Consider the following 19,099-nt stretch of genomic DNA (forward strand, 5'->3'; position numbering starts at 1 on the left):
TTTGCTGCAGTGCATTGTCCCTGATATAATTAAAAGATGGGGAAATGGAAGATGGGGATACAAAAATTACATAATCTCGTATACCCATTCAGTTAAGTTTACATATAAGACATTCACACTGTAAAGGCTTTAATTTGGTAAAATAAATTAGATAAGCTTTTGTATTAAACAGGAGTATTTGTCGTTGCATTCACTGGGATTTTGGGTAATTGAAGGTTTAGGACGTGCTTGAATGACAGTGTATATTCAGTCATTTAGCAGTCTGTGAAAGGGACAGGTTTGATCAATAGGACAGATAGGGTTGTATGGTATGACTCACAATGCGAACAAATTCAAATTCATTGTTTTTTTTAATCACATAATTTTGAATTTACTACCAAATAAATATAAATTGATAGAAAATACAAAGGCACAACTGCAATGTCCGTTTCTTTAACAAACAAAAATCATAATTGATTATAAAATGAATTCTAGTTTTTCAAAGTCGAAGTAATGTTCTAATTTTAAAATGTTCCTCTATTTTTAGAAAAAAAAATTACAAAAATTAGAACATTGCGAGAGAACATTCCATCAACAATCTTAACTTTTAATATTCCCTTTTATAGTTTTCCGTGGTAAATGAGCACTTTTAGACGGTAATTTGAAAATTATCCACCGTTTGAGCAATGATAGTTTAAAAATTAAAAACTATTCTTTTCTCAAAATTTGTTCGGTACAAGTTTATCAAATTTCATACCAAAGTTTTATTTTAAAAGTTTCTAAATACTATGTAAAAGGGGGTTCAATGATCATAAAATTCGAAACGGTAGGGTTGAAGGAACACCTCTTGGACCGAGAACACTTTTTGGAAGATTCGTCTACATTTTGAAATTTACTTCATGTATTTACCTCTTCCTTTAAAGGGAAGTTCTCATATTTCATATCTTAAATGGTACTGAATTAATAAGTCATGACACAAGTTTTTATAGTGTTAATAGGTTTTCATTTTACCCTATATTTTGTAACATAAATTTCTTAATTCTACGCAAAATACAGGGAAAGTCTTTGGGTTATGAAAGTTCAAAGTGAAGACTTTGAATCGGGATATCTTCAAGTTTTATCAAACGATCTTATTCAATGATTACTCAATTGAAAGGTCTCGTTACACTATAAAATTTCAGTGACGATAAATTCGGAAAAAAGACCGCAAGAGATACTGAAGGTCAATAATCTTAGAACAATGAGACAAAGGTTTTTAGTTTCGAACCTATCCAATCGTTACAAATGAAATTATAATATTTTTGTAAGTTGTATTCTATGATCATATAATTTGTTTATTAACACTAAACCTACCGACCGTTTTTGTCGTTTTTCTTAGAACTCTCGGTCAAATGATATACCGCGGTAGCGGTGGCAGCCAAAATCCCGAAAGCCAAAATCCCGAATTTTCAAAATCCTGAAAGGGATGAAATTATGTAGAGGAAAATGTTTAGAATCATGTCCTAAGGCACAGAAGATTTCCCTTTGCCTCCAGCAAGCGCGGATGATATCGTTGGAGCAGCTGTGACACTTTTAAGAATTCGGGATTTTGGCTTTCGGGATTTTGACCCATTCGGGATTTTGGCTTTCGGGATTTTTGCTTTCGGGATTTTGTCGTTCGAGATTTTGACCGGGCCCCCCGCGGTAACAACAAATACTCAACAAATTTTTCTTGGAAAAAATAAAAAAAAATAAAATTTAAAGACTGAAAAATATGTTACATGCATATTTAAGATATTCATAAATTTTGATAGCGATATTGTACCGTTTAAATATGTGTTCATTTTAAAAAGTTTTTAAACTGATCAGTTTGGCCGGTCTTAGTACGTTTAGTGTTAACTATCGCAAAGGACCCTTTTGTCGGTTTCAAGTCAGATAGTTGTATTGAAAGCCGTCTTTCTGTATGAGGGTTACTAGACAAAACTGTTAAGTGGAGTATCTCATATTCGCGATAGCGTTCCCTAAACCTTGTCCCATGCCGATTTTAAATTTTCTTACCTTGTCTCTGAAAGTTTTATAATAGAAAGATCCTCATTTTGTACTGGGGCTACTAGAATAAGTGATGCGAGAAACATATAAAATGCATGGTCAAAGAGCCTTCCTTAAGCCTCAATCCTGTGCTAAGTTTCACACCTCTTCGCAAAGATCAGAGTAAAATTATAAATGATGAAGGTCCTCACTTTGTATGGAGTGGAGGCTATTATAGAGGAAAGGGAGGGTAGTGGGAATTATATATGCATAAAAAGCTCAAGTCCTATACTAGCTCCATTCCAAATATCAGCAAGATCACTTGTGATGTTCTTGGGTAAATCCTGTATCTCGTCTACCGTTTAGCCTTGCGTCAGTATCTACCAAACGCCTCTACTCTTTTTTCTGGCGAAAGTTGTTTCACTTGAAATTACTACATTGGGGTAAAGTGGTACAAGTTGGACAGGGCTTTTTTTCTTGATAAATTTAGTGCTTCATTTTTATTTGCATATTTTTAATGCTTTAGTTTTATAATTTGGTTCCTTGTGCTTAAAAAAAATGTAGTACTGTATTTATTAAGAAAAAATCCCTGTCCAACTTGTACCGGCGAATTGTCCGACTTGTAACACTATGTCCAACTTGTATCACTTTACCCTACGTCCAGCAACTTCAACTCCAATTTGAAGATACATGCATTTCGAAGTGGTTAACGTAAGAATCACACGTAGAATGAGCTAATATAGGGTTATGTCTGGCTTTCATTTTGGATTATGTGCATTAAAATACAATGAGTCTATCGACTGCTCATTTCCAGATCAATATGTAGATTTTGTGTTTGGAATGCCTGTTTAAGTGTTGAAGCATATGGGTGTCCCATTTCACTCTAGTTAATTCGGATGTTTAATACCTGTAATCTTCCGAGAATTACAAGTAGCTTATAAATTCACATATACATCGTACATTTACATTAAATTAATCACCTCAAAGTTAGGGGACAATTTGTTGTATTGGTACCAAACAGTCCATGACTTTGGACCGCACTATTCTCTAAAATAACTACCAATTGGGGTGTTAAGGGTTGAAGGTGTTGTTGCTCGAGAGTTATTTGTTTGTTTTTCTGTTTATTTCTCTTGTCCATGATAGGAATTTGCTGTGATGTGCAAAATAGGTAATGCTACTGCTGGACACTTATAGAACATTGTTGTGTCTAAACACCTGCAGGAGTTGAAACTGGTTGAAAGTGAGTGAGTGTGAACTAAGAGAAATTTTGCCAAACACAATGGGTGAGAATGAAGACGAGTGTACCATATGAAATTGAGAGGGTGATATGTGTACTTGACACCTTGAAAAAGAACATTTCAATTATGTATGCTTCTGTAGGCACACTAGTCATTTGGACACTCATGTACATATTAATTAGTGATCCCATGGGAAGAATGTCCGACGTGGTTCCTGTGGGGTCTCACGTAAATGGTGTGCAAAGAAGTATCTTTGGAAGATGGAATTGACAGGTGGCTTTATTGCAAATTTACCCCACCAAACTTCCAAGACTTGCATCCCACAACGAAATTCAAACCCAATTTGAATTTCCATTTGCATTAGTGCGAGATGCATTTACAGGGAAGTCATGTTTTGTCATGCCCTTCCAGCCTGCCTCACAGTACCAAAATCCAAAATTGAATTAAGGGTTTTCCAATGGGAAACTTTAATAAGATTTTCCTGCTACAAATTTACCCAAGATATTCCCTTTATCGAAGATTGTTTATAATTATTGCACTTGGGAATGTTACCATGTGGAAATGCCTGTTAAAAGCTTCTTCTTGCCTTCAGGACTTTATTTCTACATCAAATGACTATACTCACTAAAATTTCTGCGAGAATTACGTTCGCAAAGTTTAAGATTTCGTGTTTAAATTTCTAACATGTTGGGAATTAACAAAATTATTAGCATGGATAAAAGAGAACTTGCGTGACACGGAGGCTGGTTTGAAATACCGCGATTTTTCACACATTCTTTGAGTTAATAAGGGAGTTGAGACATTAGTATTAAATTTTAGAAGTTTAACTTCATAACAATTTTAATGATAATTATGATAACACAACAATTATACTGCATCAAGGTATTTCATACATAGGAACTAGGACTTCTCACAAGCGACATTTATAAACAATACTTAGTAATTACTTGTTCATGGACGAGAAAAATATTGTCGATAAAACTAGTTGCAAAGCAGGTCTTTGAGTACAATTAGAACTACACTCAAAAAAATCCACGGTTAAATGGGTGTTGGGGACAAACCTGTGGGTGAAACAGGGAATGGTTAACCTCAATTCTCCCGCTTTCCGGAAGAGTTTTCCTCCAATGATTTTACCTGGGGATAGTACAAAGAGAGTTTAATTCTTCTTCTCTGTCTGAAATGTTGTCCTCAACTCAGTAAAATACCTGCAATTAGACACAGGGGGGTTAATCCTGCTTGAAAGGATCAACGATGGCCCTCCTGTGATGATGATACAGCCAAATAAAAAACACTCTTTAACTTATTTACAAGAATTTTATTAGTTTTTTGACCACTTGCTTTACACATGTACTTTTTCTCACTTGACACAAAGAGAGTTATGGCTCCACTTCCCCTACTGTATTGCCTGATGGGCAGTGTCGCTAAGTTCGCCGCTTTCGGCGCAATCAAATTAGAGTTCAAATTTTCAACTAGCGCTTTTCACGCAATATTGTATGAGCGTGCGCGAACATGCTCCCCAGCGCATAAGTAAAGTGAAGCTTCACTTATGCGTCTCCAATAAAAATTTAGTAGGAAGTGGAAGTAATCATTAAGGTTTTACAATGGTTCAATTCATTTGTGATACAAAATTTAAATTCAATTGAGTTACAATAATGTTTGAGATTTGAAATCTTGAGCTTTGAATTCGAAAAACAAAAAGTGAAAAATAAATTTATTCTGGATTTTCATCAAAAGGAAGTTTTACTAATTGAGAAATGGGTCGCTTAATAATTCCCGACGAAGTCTTTATCTCAACAACGCGAACCCTTTGATCGATCCCAGGAAATGTCTGAATCACCCTTCCCATTGGCCAAATCGTAGAGGGACTTTGGTCATTCTTTACCAAAACTAAGTCTCCCACTTTCAAATCCGCGTGACTCTTGCACCATTTAGCTCTCTGCTGCAGGTTGTGTAGATACTCCATCTTCCAGCGTCTTGACAAATCTTGAGAAATCTTCTGGCACAATTGCCATCTTTTGAGACATCCATACTTTTCAGTGCCAAGATCTGGATCCGGAATTTGGCAAAGTGGTCTTCCAATGAGAAATGATCCAGGCGTCAGCACGTTCAAGTCTTCCACGTTTTCGGTTACTGGAGTCAGCGGACGGCTATTCAGTACTGCCTCAATTTGAATTAGGAGGGTACTGAGCTCCTCGAACGTCATGATGACATTTCCAGCTATCCTCTTCAGGTGATACTTAAAAGACTTGACGGCGGCTTCCCATAAACCACCATGATGGGGGGCATATGGGGGCTGGAATCTCCACTCAATGCTCATCTCCTCACATTGCCTGGCAACCAGTTCCTGATGATCACTTGATTGTAGAAGTCTCTTCAATTCATTGTCAGCGCCGACGAATGTCCGACCGTTGTCTGAGTAAATGTGGGAAGGAATTCCTCTCCTTGCAACAAATCGTCTAAGAGCAGCGATGAAGTTGTCCGTGTGAAGAGATGACACCAATTCCAAATGGACTGCTCTCACAGACAAACAAACAAACACCGCCACATACGCCTTGTCAGTGGAGTCACGTCGGATGCCCTTACGGATCAAGAGAGGGCCTGCAAAGTCCAATCCCACTGCCATGAATGGTCTGACATGGGTTACACGATGTTCTGGTAAACTCCCCATGACCTGCTCCTGCACGCGTGGATTCGCTCTAGTACACACCATACACTCCCTCACTATCTTTCTGGTGGCATTTCGTCCGTCTATGGGCCAATACTTTTGACGAAGTGAAGAAAGTAGGAGCTGTGGACCAGCATGCAGCAATCTCTCATGTTCTTCTTTGATGATGAGTTTAGCCAGTGGGCTTTTGGGAATGATGATGGGATGTTTCACGTCCTTTGATTCATGTGAGAAATGAAGTCGGCCACCAACTCGCAGAATACACTTGTTGTCGAGAAATGGTTTTAACTTCAACAGATACCTCACCTTCGGATTTGACTCTAACTTGTTGAACTGGACTGCTCGTAGTCCCTCGGACAAATAAATGGATTGATTCCAACGAAGCATCAACAATTCTGCATCTGACAAATAATTGTTTAGTGGATAATCACTCACTTTCTTACTGCTCCTGGTTGTGCGTTTTGTGGTAGTTCCCCAAAATTGAACGATGGCTAGAACTTGAGCAAGTATGCGTTTCATCCTTTGGAATCTGCTACACCTTGTGATGAGATGCTCAAAAATTGAAGGATAGTCATCTACATCATCGGAACGCCCTTTGGACACTTCTACTCTGCTGGTTACACAGGAACCGACATCCAGTCGTGAACTAGCAACGAATGCTGGAGGCCATTGATCAGAAGACTGTGACAACCAACTGGGTCCATTCCACCATAATTCAGAATCAATAAGTTGTTGGGACCCTGCACCACGGGAAATCAAATCAGCTGGGTTTTCCTTAGTGGGTACGTGTCTCCACTGATGAGCTTCAGAAACCTTTAGGATGTCAGTTACTCTTCTCGTGACAAAGACTTCACGTTTCCCATGAGGAGAATGGATTTGATGCAACACCACTGTGGCATCACACCAGAAGAAACAGTGTTCAGCTTCCAAAGACGATGATACAGTCTTCACCAACGTGGCCGCCATGAGTGCTCCACACAGTTCTGCTTTCGGAATTGTGAATGTTGATGCATGTTTGCCCTGCTTCAGCGGAGTGATTTTTGATTTTGACGTCAAAAGCCGAGCTGAACGATTTCCGATAGCATCTTCACAAACCACATATACAGCGGCACCATAAGCATCTCCGCTGGCATCACTGAAGCCATGTATCTCCATACGAGTAGGAAATTGAATATTTGATATCCATCTGGGGATCTCCATAGATTCCAATGGGGCAAGATCTTCTCTGAACTGAATCCACCTTTCACGCAATTCAGCACTTCCCTCATCGTCTCTTGATCCAAGTTCTGAATCCCAATCCAACTTCAAGATCCATGTTTCTTGAAATATGAGCCTTGCCTGAGTAAGGATGGGGCCTAGGAGCCCGATGGGGTCGAATATGCGTGCCAACATTGACAGAATGCTTCTTTTTGTTATCTTCTCCGAGTGATCGACATTGATTTTGAACTGGAACATGTCAGTACGAGGACACCAAATCATTCCAAGAGTTTTTGTTTGTTGATCACTGATTGGGACTTCAGACAATGGAAGAATGTTTTCTGAAGTATGTTGCATGATCTCTGGAACATTGGAGTTGAATTTTGAAAGTTCCATTCCTCCAGACTTCAATACCTCTATGAGCTCATTTTTGATGATTTCCATGTGAGATACTGAAGGAGCGGACACAAGACAATCATCGATATAGAAATTGTTTTGAATTACCTGTGCCGCGGTCGCGTACTTTTCTCCTTCTTCCATAGCCAACTGTACTAAGGATCGTGTGGCTAGGTACGGGGACGATTTGACGCCAAAACAAACCGTGCGAAATCGAAGATCCTTCAACCTTTCATCTGGACTTTCTCTCCAAACGAAGCGTTGGAAGTCTCGGTGGGGTGGATAAAGAAGTGTCTGAAGATACATTTTAACTATATCACATGTAAGTGCAACAGCACCTACACGAAATCTCCAAAGCACTGAAACTAACTCTGGTTGCACCACCGGACCTACTTTTAAGACATCGTTCAGACTTAAACCTGATCGGGATCTCGATGAAGCATTGAACACTATTCGCACTTTTGTTGAAACAGCCTGTGACTTTACCACGCAGTGATGGGGAAAATAATAGCACTTCTCAGAGAGCTCCTCATAAGGCACAATCTCCACTATTCCCAAATCCAGATACTCCTTGATGATATTGTTGTACTGATCCTTAAGATTCTGGTCAGACTTCATCTTTTTTTCCAAGGAATAATATTGCTGAACAGCAGATGATCGATTATTCTCCAAAAGAGACAAGTTTTCCTTGAAGGGCAGCTGGACCATGTATCTGCCTGATTCAGTTCGCACTGTGGTGTTCTTGAACTGTTCCTCAGCTTCTATAGACTCTGACTTCTCAGAAGATGTTTGCGGAACACTATCAATTTCCCAAAATTGACGGAGTGATGAATCGAAACTCTCCATATTTGATGGGCCCAAAGCAGCGAAGCAAGCAGAGGTAGTAGGATTTGATGGAATAGAAAAGGATCCCACTACAAGCCAACCTAACTGACTTTCCCTCAAAGTTGGTAAACCAGGTCCTAGGTCATGAGAGCCACACATAATAAGGTTCCAAAATAGCTGACTTCCAATCAAAAGATCAATGGATTGCTTCTCATACCAATGGGGGTCAGCAAGTTGGAAATGTTGAGGTATGTGGATCGATGACACATCGAGAGTGACACTTGGTTGCTCCCCAATGATGTTTGGTAATACAAGACAATTTAGAGGGAGCACACTTTGATCATCCTCTGGTCGCACCTGAATGTATACTTCTACATATTTTTTGGCGACACGAGTAGCAGCTCCAATTCCTTCGACGACAAAATTGGTTGATTTGGTTCTCAGTTTCAGGAATTGGCAAAGTCTACTTGAAATGAAGTTAATTTGCGATCCAGAATCCAATAGAGCTCTGCACGGATGAAAAATACCCTCACTATTGCGGATCAGGACTATGGCCGTGGAAAGCAAAACATTGGACCCATTTGATGAAAAATTGGATTCGCATTTCTGCACAGATGTTGAAAGAGCAAGATGATTGAATGGAGCTCTTTGGGATGAGAAACTGTTCGACGACGAAGAACTTGATGGTTGAGAAAGGGTTCCTGAAGTCGACGGTTCCACCGGGACTCTAGACTGAGATGCATTCACAATGGCATCATGAAGGAGTCTGTTGTGTTTTTGTGAGCAGTGAGAGCAAGGATTGTAGGCACATACATTCAAAGCGTGGGATTCTGAGAGACAATTCTTGCACAGCTTCAATTTATTGACAACGTCTAATCTTGAAGAAGCAGGCATCTTGAGAAACTCTCGACACCGAAACAACTTGTGAGAGTGCTTGTTACAATGTTTGCACAAATCACCAGTGCCAGTGTTAGTAACACCACACTTCGCCTTGGGGGGCTTTTTATCATTGCCAGTGGAAGAGGGGGGAGCCTTGGAATTAGTAGCACCAAATCCTTCCAAGGTCTTGTACCTCTCCCTTAGAAATTTGGAGAAATTGTCCCATGTGGTTATTTTCCTCGAACTGTGACGAGACCACAATTGCTGCGTTTCATTGTCAAGTTTTTTCAGAATTAAATTTATTAACCACGGGTCTCGGTCAGTGATTTTGATAGCTTCAAGGGCTTGCAGAAGAGAAGACGAAGTTGTCTGCAATCGACGAATTTCTGCAGCTGAGGGTTTTACAATCGCGGGTTGATTTAGAAAGGAGTCGATATATGCATTGGCAATGGAGAATTCATCTTCATACTTTTCTTGTAACATTTCCCAAGCTATTTTATAATTCGCATTACAAATGGGCAAATTATCAATAACTTGATGAGGCTCCCCTTTTACCGAAGTTTTTAAATAATGCATTTTCTCGGCATTTGTCAAATTTACTTTACTATCAACTACCGCGATAAATATGTCTTGAAACGATTTCCATTCAGAATATAATCCAGTGAATTGGGGGATTTTCAATGGCTCAAGATGAGAATTATCAGAGATTTTAGGTGTGGATTGATCTTGAGGATTGTCAAGAGAAAGCTGTTGTCTGAGGGACTGTAATTCTTTTTGTTGATCTTTAATTAGACTTACGAATGCAGCTTGCTGAGTCTTGAGTTGTTCGGCGAACGAATTCATCACTTGAGAAAAGTCTGCTGACGTCTCAGGAGTGTTAATAGATGTTCTTCTATCAGCATTTTTGGCTTTTACCTCGGCGATGAGACGCGAAATCTTGGTAGAAACGTCATCAATGTCGGCTAAAAACGTCTGCAATTCGTCCTCTTCAGCTTTCAACATCTCTGGGAGTGCATTAGAGATTATGGCAGTCTGCACATCCTGGTACCTCCTCTCAATCCTTTCCGCGGTGTCCTTGAATGTCAACAAGTCCGTCAATGCATTCTCAGACTCCAACTCCTCTGGATCATCGATATATTTCTCCAGTTGTCGCTTCAAGACAGTCAGTTGCCCCTTGTAAGCTGCTCTACTCTGGGCACTGGCATTGATATTTGTATTGGCCATGATGCTTGAGGGCGATGAATGTGCGCCTAAGGTCTGCTGGTGTTAGGCGAAAGGACCAATTTAATGTTGGGGACAAACCTGTGGGTGAAACAGGGAATGGTTAACCTCAATTCTCCCGCTTTCCGGAAGAGTTTTCCTCCAATGATTTTACCTGGGGATAGTACAAAGAGAGTTTAATTCTTCTTCTCTGTCTGAAATGTTGTCCTCAACTCAGTAAAATACCTGCAATTAGACACAGGGGGGTTAATCCTGCTTGAAAGGATCAACGATGGCCCTCCTGTGATGATGATACAGCCAAATAAAAAACACTCTTTAACTTATTTACAAGAATTTTATTAGTTTTTTGACCACTTGCTTTACACATGTACTTTTTCTCACTTGACACAAAGAGAGTTATGGCTCCACTTCCCCTACTGTATTGCCTGATGGGCAGTGTCGCTAAGTTCGCCGCTTTCGGCGCAATCAAATTAGAGTTCAAATTTTCAACTAGCGCTTTTCACGCAATATTGTATGAGCGTGCGCGAACAATGGGTATGTAAAACAGGGTTTGTCTATCAAACTGATGCCAAACCCTGTTTCAACCTAAACGTGACAAGGTTTGACGTACAAGTATTTTTTAAACCCTGTTTCAACCAAACCCTGAAAAGGTAGAAAGTCAAATCCTGTTATGGATATTGATTTACCTTGCCGTCAGTAAACCTTGGCAGGAATGAAGACCAATCCTCGTCACGATTATATTTTAAACCCTGTTTTCGTCAAACCCTGGCAAGAGTAAACCATAATCCTTGTCAGGGGTATATTTTAAAACCTTTTTCTCAGTAAACCTTGGCAAGAATGAAGACCAATCCTCGCCATGTTTATACCTTAAACCCTGTTTCGTCAAACCCTGGAAGGAGTATGGCTTAACCCGTAACACGGGTTACACTCAATCCTTGTTTCCATCAACCCCTGGCAAGCGGAAAAACAACCCTTGTCATGAGTTTATTCAAATCTCGCCTCCTTCAACCCCTGGATGACTATTTTTAACCCTTGTTAAGATTAAAATCAAATTTACTTGTAAAATAATTAAATAAAACTAGAAATTCTTATTATAATATTTTGCATCACTAAGGAAATAAAAAGTAACGGCTAGAATAAAAAGTTTATACTTTAGTCGTTATTTTCTTATTTTCTCAGTGAAGAAAAATATTATAAAAGGAATTTCTAAGCCTTATTTAATTGTTTTACATGTAAATTTGACTTAAATTCTAACACAGATTGAAAAATGATCTCCAAGAAGTTTACTTAAGTGAGATTTGAATTTCTCATATACATACATCAGTGTAGAAGTATAAAAAAATTATAATTAGGTTAAGTAAACATTTAGAATTTATTACAATAAAATAGTACTTGTTTCTCTAACAATATATCATTATAATTCCTTATTTTACTATTAAATAATTACAATTTAACACAAATATAAGAATTTATAACTCCTAGTTATTTCATTACTTTAAACTTAATTATATTATTATTTTTTAAGGTATTATAAAAATATCTGTTATGCTTTTTTAAACAATATTGGCAAAAACTAGGGAGTAAATTTTACAACAGCATGAGAAAAGTTATTTTCAAAATAATTAAGCAAAAACTTAAGAAAATCTATCAAGAAAAATTGACAGTATTTGTTTACCTATATATTCTTTTTCAATATTTAATCTTATCTCAATGAAAAATAAATAAATATATCTAGATTACCTTAACAGCTTTATGGCGTCTACACACTAGTAGATTTTTTTTTAAATGCCTTTTTTAAAAAATTCTGACGTTTCTTCCTACAAGGATATGGGAAATTTGCTTTAAAAAGGCATTTTTAAAAAAAATTTCTACTAGTGTGTATACGCCAGCATGGGGTATACACCCTAGTAGAAATTTTTTGTAGTATTGGAACTTTAAAAAAAAGTATATACATATTCTTTGATAACAAAGTACAACATGTGAAGAATATTTTCTCATCTCAAAGCTTCAAGCCAGTGAGAAATTTTAGGATAGAGCCTTTACAAATTTATTTAAAGCCAATTGAGAAGCATCAACTGTAAAAGCTCTTTTTAAAATCTCAATTTGTGAGATTTATATGCAAATTTTTTCGAAAACTAATGCATCAATTTCATCAAAAATTTGCATACTTCTAGAGTCGATTGTTTAAAACTTAAACAAGGATTGTTTTTTTTCCTTGATCATACCTTATTTTGTACGGCGAAATGTAGTGTAAAATACGCCATTTTTTTTCTTTTAAATAATGCTATTGAAAACAAATTTCATGTTTTTAAACTTTCGTTGAAATATAACTTTTACTCAACTGCTAATAGCAAATATTTAGTTTTCTGATTTCAGAGAAAAATTATGTGAGTTATGTCTCCGAAAATCATTTTAAAAGATCAGCCTCTTAAAATTTGTAAATGAAAATTTTAGAAAATATTGTTCTAATGTTGTACTTTTATGTTTCAGAGTTGGATTTGAAGAAATATTCTTTATTATATTTAAAAAAAATTAAAGAGGGCATATTATTTGGTTTCTGAAACCTACGTAATTCCTGAAATTAATCAATCCTGCTTCAGCCTGCACCACTTCAAAGGATGTGTAAGCAGGACGGTGACAATTATTTTATTTTGCTTTTTCCACTGCTCCCTGGCGTGCTTCTGCTCTCTGCTCTTGAAATTTTAGGTAGAATTTCCATGTTTCAGTATGATCCTCTCGTTCGAACTTCTGCAAATCTGGAGTTCCGACATCTAAGAAAAAATGGTAACATAAACTAAAATTACAAAATTTATCTTAACCGTTTAGACATGTAGATAGATAGATAGATAGTTGTTTATTAATTAGCAAAAAATGAGGCTAAATCCCGTGGAAAATAGAAAACGTATAAAACGGTTAACTCGAGATTAAAAAAAGAAGTTAAAACGTAATCTTGACACAGTTTAAAATTCAAAAGTCTTTAGAATATTTTGTGGTGAACAGCATTTCACAGTTTTTTCACTAAAATCACGAGAAATTTTATCGATTTTTTTAGAAAATAAAGATAAAGATAAGAAAATAATAATTTTTAAAATTTCGTGAAAATCCCGTTAAAAATACAGAAAACGCCGCACTTGAACTTTGGATGCGCACACTTTGCACCAATACTAACCGTGGCAAGGATGAAAATCAACCCTTGAGAGATTAAAACAGGGTCAAGGTTAAAACAGGGGTAAAATCCTAATCTTGACACGGTTTAAAATTTAGGCGTACGGAAAATCCTCAGTGAACAGCATTTTCACGCTTTTTCCACTAACACCTTCAAGAATTTCACCGGTATTTTTCATGAAAATTAATTTCTCACTGTTTATTTAGGCATTGATGGTGGAAAATTGGGATAAATTCTGTGAAAACTTGAGGAAACGCCGCACAATGGCTTTAGACGCGCACACATTGCACCAATACTAACCGTGGCAAGGATGAAAATCAACCCTTGAGAGATTAAAACACGGTTAACTCAAGGTTAAAACAGGGGTAAAATCCTAATCTTGACAGGGTTTAAAATTTAGGCGTGCGGATAATCCTCAGTGAACAGAATTTTCACGCTTTTTCCACTAAAATCTTCAAGAATTTCACCGAGATTTTTTTAGAAAATATATTGCTCACCATTTATTTACACATTTACGGTAAAATTAACCCTAAATTCAGTGAAAATCTCATGAAAAAGAGAGAAAACTCCGCACTTTGATTCTTGACGCGCACGTTTGGTTACAAACTTGAAAAGAAAATTAAGCACCACTTACCACAGAACTTTTCACAATTTACTCTTCTTGTCGCTGATATGTCCCTGGGTGGTCACTGTGGGGGCTCATATTGAGCCCCAATCCCAGAAATGTCAACGCGAATGCCTCCATTCTTTGAGGCACACTGAACACTAAACACCATTCTTCTCTTACTGATTCCACTTGACAAGTTTACACGAGAAACCCTTAAATGCATTAAGAATCTCGCCATGATAGAAATTTAAAACCATTCAAACCTTGCGCAAGATTTAAACCGATGTGTTAAGGTTAATAGTCAAATCCTTCACTAAAAAAAGGAGTTAAAATTGTTGAAACAGGGTTAACTCATGTTTACAGTTTAAAACCTTTTTAAAATCAAACCGTGACTAACCCTGTTTATAGTCGATTTTAAACCTTGCCTCAAATAAGCTCTTTTCTGAGTGTACCTACTGTAATGCCAGAAAATTTCTTATGAATCAAGGGGATGTAAATCTGGATCATTTGCGTGAGCGCCCTACTATTAAACTTTGTAATATGTCCAAGGTCACAATACTTTTTGTCAGACTGTTACCTTGACTTATTATTAATCGTATCGGAAAACTTTGTTACAATGTAATTATATTATATTGCTGTTGTATTCCGTGATGGAAGAATCCGCAAGGTCCATGTGTAGGTAGACTGCCCAGGAGCGCCTTCCCGCAGTGTGGATGCTTCTTCCACGCTACCAGAGTTTTTGGGCAGAGGCGGTGCATTTTATTAAGTTTTATTACAATAAAAAAGTCTTTTCCTGACATTCGGTTACTTGCACCGGGTGGGACTCGAATTCACAATTTTGCGAGTCGCTTCAGAGATCTCATCCGCCCAAGGCCCAACTGTCTTGCCTATTGCGCCACTGAGATCCCTTGACTGATTAATAATATGTTCACTGAGAAAAAACGGGGGTGCGATTAACTTTTTTTCGTCATAATTTTAACACTTTTTAGGTAACATTTTTTAATGTTAATTTTACACCTCTGTAAGGGTAAAATTAACATGAAAATGGGTAACTTTAACCCCTAATACACCTAAAAAGCATAATATTTACACCGATTTCGGATCAATACTGCAGGGCAAAATAAACATTTCCGGAATGTTATTTTAACTTTTTCGAATTTCTCTCAGTGTTTGTATAAGTTTAATTTCCTGTTTTGTAATATTAACTAATTAATAAATATATCCAAGCTAAAACCAAATGATAGTAAAATCAGGCTAAATTTACACCATTTGATGTTCTCTAGGAGCATTTGATATTCGTGGTGACTTTTCCCCCTGTTGTTCATAAGCCTTTTTTAATTCCAAGGTATAGATCATTTTTAAGTGCAAGAATTAAAGAAAAGCTTACGAACAGAAGGGGAGGACAGTCACCCTCAGTGGCCAAAGGCATCCACACCTACGGTACTGTTTACGATAGTTTTACATCGATTTACGGATCACATCAAGACTTTCATAAAACAGTGTAGAATCACAAAAGTTTATTAAAAAAAAACAAATAATTCAATGTTTTATCACCCTTTAAACATATTAATGCTCGATCTCAAAGAATAGTCATATAATTCGCTTAACTTAGCAATAATTACAAAATGTCATTGGTTCACCGTTGTAAAGGAAACACCATGTCATAAGGGACACTGAATTTGCCTTCGTAAAGAATCTCAGCTTTTACAAACTAATATGGGCTTATCAATGATTTTGATTTCAAGTGTGACTTGAATTTTTGGTGGCAAAGAATCGCGCAGTGCAATGCAAATAAATTACAAAACGACAAAATAGATAAAATTACCTCGACGTGATTTATTTCCTCCATTTAGAATTTCTTCAATTCAGAATTAAATGCACATTCGGAATTACAAGTACTCCGGAATTGCTTCAAAAGAACTTCAGCTACAATGAGTTCATTTAGGTTTCACCTAATGAAAAAAATCACCTAATGAATATTCACGCGCAGTTAGGCAGATAAACCTAGCTTATAAGAAAATGAAGAATCTCAAAATTTTGCTTCCACAAGTGAAGAAAATCCGTTTACCCATTGTTCTGAAGAGTCCTTGACACTCACAAAGCACAGACTTTCAAGGGAAGAGCTATTAAAGTGAAATCTTTCAGTTAAGGAAAATTCTTTCAATATGAATCACATTTTATTGCTGCGAAGCACCACGGAGAGAGAGAGTAATGCACAATCCCTTTATTTTGAGTTATATATCTCGACCTCTAACCTTCTAAAGAATAATATTTTGACCGTACTTCTAAGATAAAAAAGAGTTCAGGAACGTCCTATGTTGTTTGTTTTCTCGTCCACCCGTTACCTTGGTAAAGTCAAAAAGTCTAAAAGTTTGAGATAGCAAATTTTGATTTTCTGGAGACCTTTCATTTTTCCTCCATCACTTCCCTAACTCACCAGAATATTTATACATTTTCTTAAAGACATCATGCGAAGGATTCGAGATTCTCATTTATAAACCTCAATTACCAAATTCGGTGAAATAGAATTAAGTTATCAATCGGTCAAATTCAATTTTAGGAAATTTGACCCTCTATATATCTGGTTCTAGCCTAGACTACAACATCCTAAAATTTGATCAAAATGTACAATGGCGTCTTTGGTCAAATTTGAAATAAATTTAAAAATAAACAAAGAAAAAATAAATAACTAATCCGTTTAAAAAAATATGTGAGTCCCTTGTAACTGAGGTCAGGCAATCAGATAGAAAAAGTTTTTTTAATAGATAACTCTAGAGCTAAAACATACTAAAGAGCTCTTTTGATGCCATAGGGGCCGAACTATAAAGAAAGCAAAAATAGTGGTTTCTAAAATGGTGGAAGAAAGAGCGGGGCTAGGAGGTCAATACACCAAAATACAATTTTCACAAATTGCCGAGCACCGATATTTTTCTTATTTTGGGAGTTATTAAGATCGAAAACCTAATATTTTTAAGGAGTCTATAATGGTGTCTACACACTAGAAGCAATTTTCGTCAAAAATTGCCTTTTTTAAAAATTCTGACGTTTCTGTCTGAAAGGGTAAATTTTCTTTAAAAAGGCATTTAAAAAAAAATTTTAAAAAGTGTGTAGAGGCCATAACGTCTAATTGTAGAATTATGTTTGATATATAAATAACCAATTGTAAGAAGTGGGGTATCTTTAATTCGGGTTCCTTTGAAATAGGGCTTTTCTTCAATTTTTAAATGAAGCTGAAACTTACCATAATGTAATTTATCTTAAAGGTCTCTACACATTTGGAGCAATTTTCGTCAAAAATTGCATTTTTGACAGAATTTCGACGTATCCACCTAATGGCCTCAACACACTACAGAAATTTATGTACATATTAAAGCAAATTCCCTACGTTTGTGTAAGGAAAACTCTTCAATATGGACATGAATTTTTTTAATTTGGTTGAAAATTGCAAATTACAAAAAGTTAAAAGGAGGGAAATTGTCCAGATTTACTGCCGGATTCAATCTTCGTCGTCAATTGTTTAATTTTATGGAAAATTTCTACAAAATATACATAAAAGCGCCAAAATATATGATGATAAGGTACGACCACATCTAAAAAATATTACTGGCAGACCTAAGGTTTCGACTCAAAAGGTCGATAACAGCATTATAAGTATCACTGATAGTGACTCTATGATGTCTGCTTCAAAAATTCGCAGTCAGTTGGTTACTGAGGACACAGGTCCCTACTGTCATAAAAATCAACTGAAAATGGTCAGAATATATGGGAGACAAGCAGTATTCCCAATATTTCATTGGTTAGCTAGTCTAATCTGGATAAATGGTTGTAGTTTTACTTGTTCAACATGTTTCAAGTAAATCTACGACCTTTTATTCAGATTGATCTTGTTTACCAATGGAATAATGCGAGCCACCCAAACATTCTTACCATTTTCTTTCAATATGGGCTTGTTTTTGTAACAGTAAGGACCTGTGTTCCTTCAGCAACTATCTTTCTTTCAATTTATGAAGCAGACATCATTGGGTCAGTATCAGAGATACTTATAATGCTGTTATCAACCCTCTGAGTCGATACCCTAGGTCTGCCAGTAGCGTTTTTCAGATATACTCGTACCTAAAAACTATAATATTTGAATATCTAACGACGTAGATTCATTCCAGCAGTATCTCTGGACGATTTCATACCCTTTAACACCTTTTAACTTGCCATTTTAAACTCAATTATGAATTATCGAAAAACAGATTGTTACTGCAGTTGCATGTTTTTGACCACTTTGAGTAACTTTTCAAATAAGGCAACAAACTTTTGATTTTTCAAAAATGACCAACTTTTGGAAAACAATAATTTTTTATATGAAATTAAATTAAATAATTTTTCCGAAATACATAAATAAGATCTACAAATTACAGACAACTAATTTTCGAAAAGAAAAATTTAAAATGTAATTTTTTCTATCGTTTTTTGCACCGGTTTCTCGAACATACATGAGGCAACAAACTTTTGACACCTACTGTATATATGTAGTGTCGACATGTGCTTATTCAACTGATTGATTATTTTAATTAACAACTAAATTTGTAAGTATAAATTTTTGAGGTATAGCATCGAAATCACAAATTCGAGCATTCGGAGAAACTTAGATGCTTTGATACTCAGATTAGCATAATTTTGTTTAAATAAAAATTCTCACATATTAAATTAGTGGATTACAATGGAAACTATATTTTTTAGATAACGGGAATCCTGACTTTCACATCTCATTCTATATATATCTATCTTATTTATTTATGCAACTATACCTACATATCAGGGACAGGCATTTCCCAACGGAGACACTGTGGTAGAGGAAAGTTTTGTAAAATTTCAAGGCGTAAGTGTCTCAGTGGATTTCACATCACAAATCGAAATTTAATCAAAAG

At 36.5% G+C, this 19,099-nt stretch overlaps 2 protein-coding genes across 2 annotated transcripts in view; one reads left to right on the forward strand and one right to left on the reverse strand.

Moving 5' to 3' along the window:
* LOC129799756 (sex determination protein fruitless) overlaps positions 1-19,099 on the forward strand; it is a 205,680-nt gene that overhangs the window by 69,388 nt on the left and 117,193 nt on the right. The gene's annotated exons all lie outside the window — the stretch shown is intronic.
* LOC129810293 (uncharacterized) lies at positions 4,310-8,328 on the reverse strand. The gene is made up of 2 exons (XM_055860700.1): positions 4,430-8,328; positions 4,310-4,358 (listed from the first exon to the last, which is right to left on the reverse strand). Exon 1 carries the CDS (start codon positions 8,326-8,328, stop codon positions 4,936-4,938), a length of 3,393 nt encoding a protein of 1,130 aa, XP_055716675.1. The 3' UTR covers positions 4,310-4,358; positions 4,430-4,935.

The sequence above is a fragment of the Phlebotomus papatasi genome, chromosome 1 (assembly GCF_024763615.1).
Source record: "Phlebotomus papatasi isolate M1 chromosome 1, Ppap_2.1, whole genome shotgun sequence".
Lineage (NCBI taxonomy): Eukaryota > Metazoa > Arthropoda > Insecta > Diptera > Psychodidae > Phlebotomus > Phlebotomus papatasi.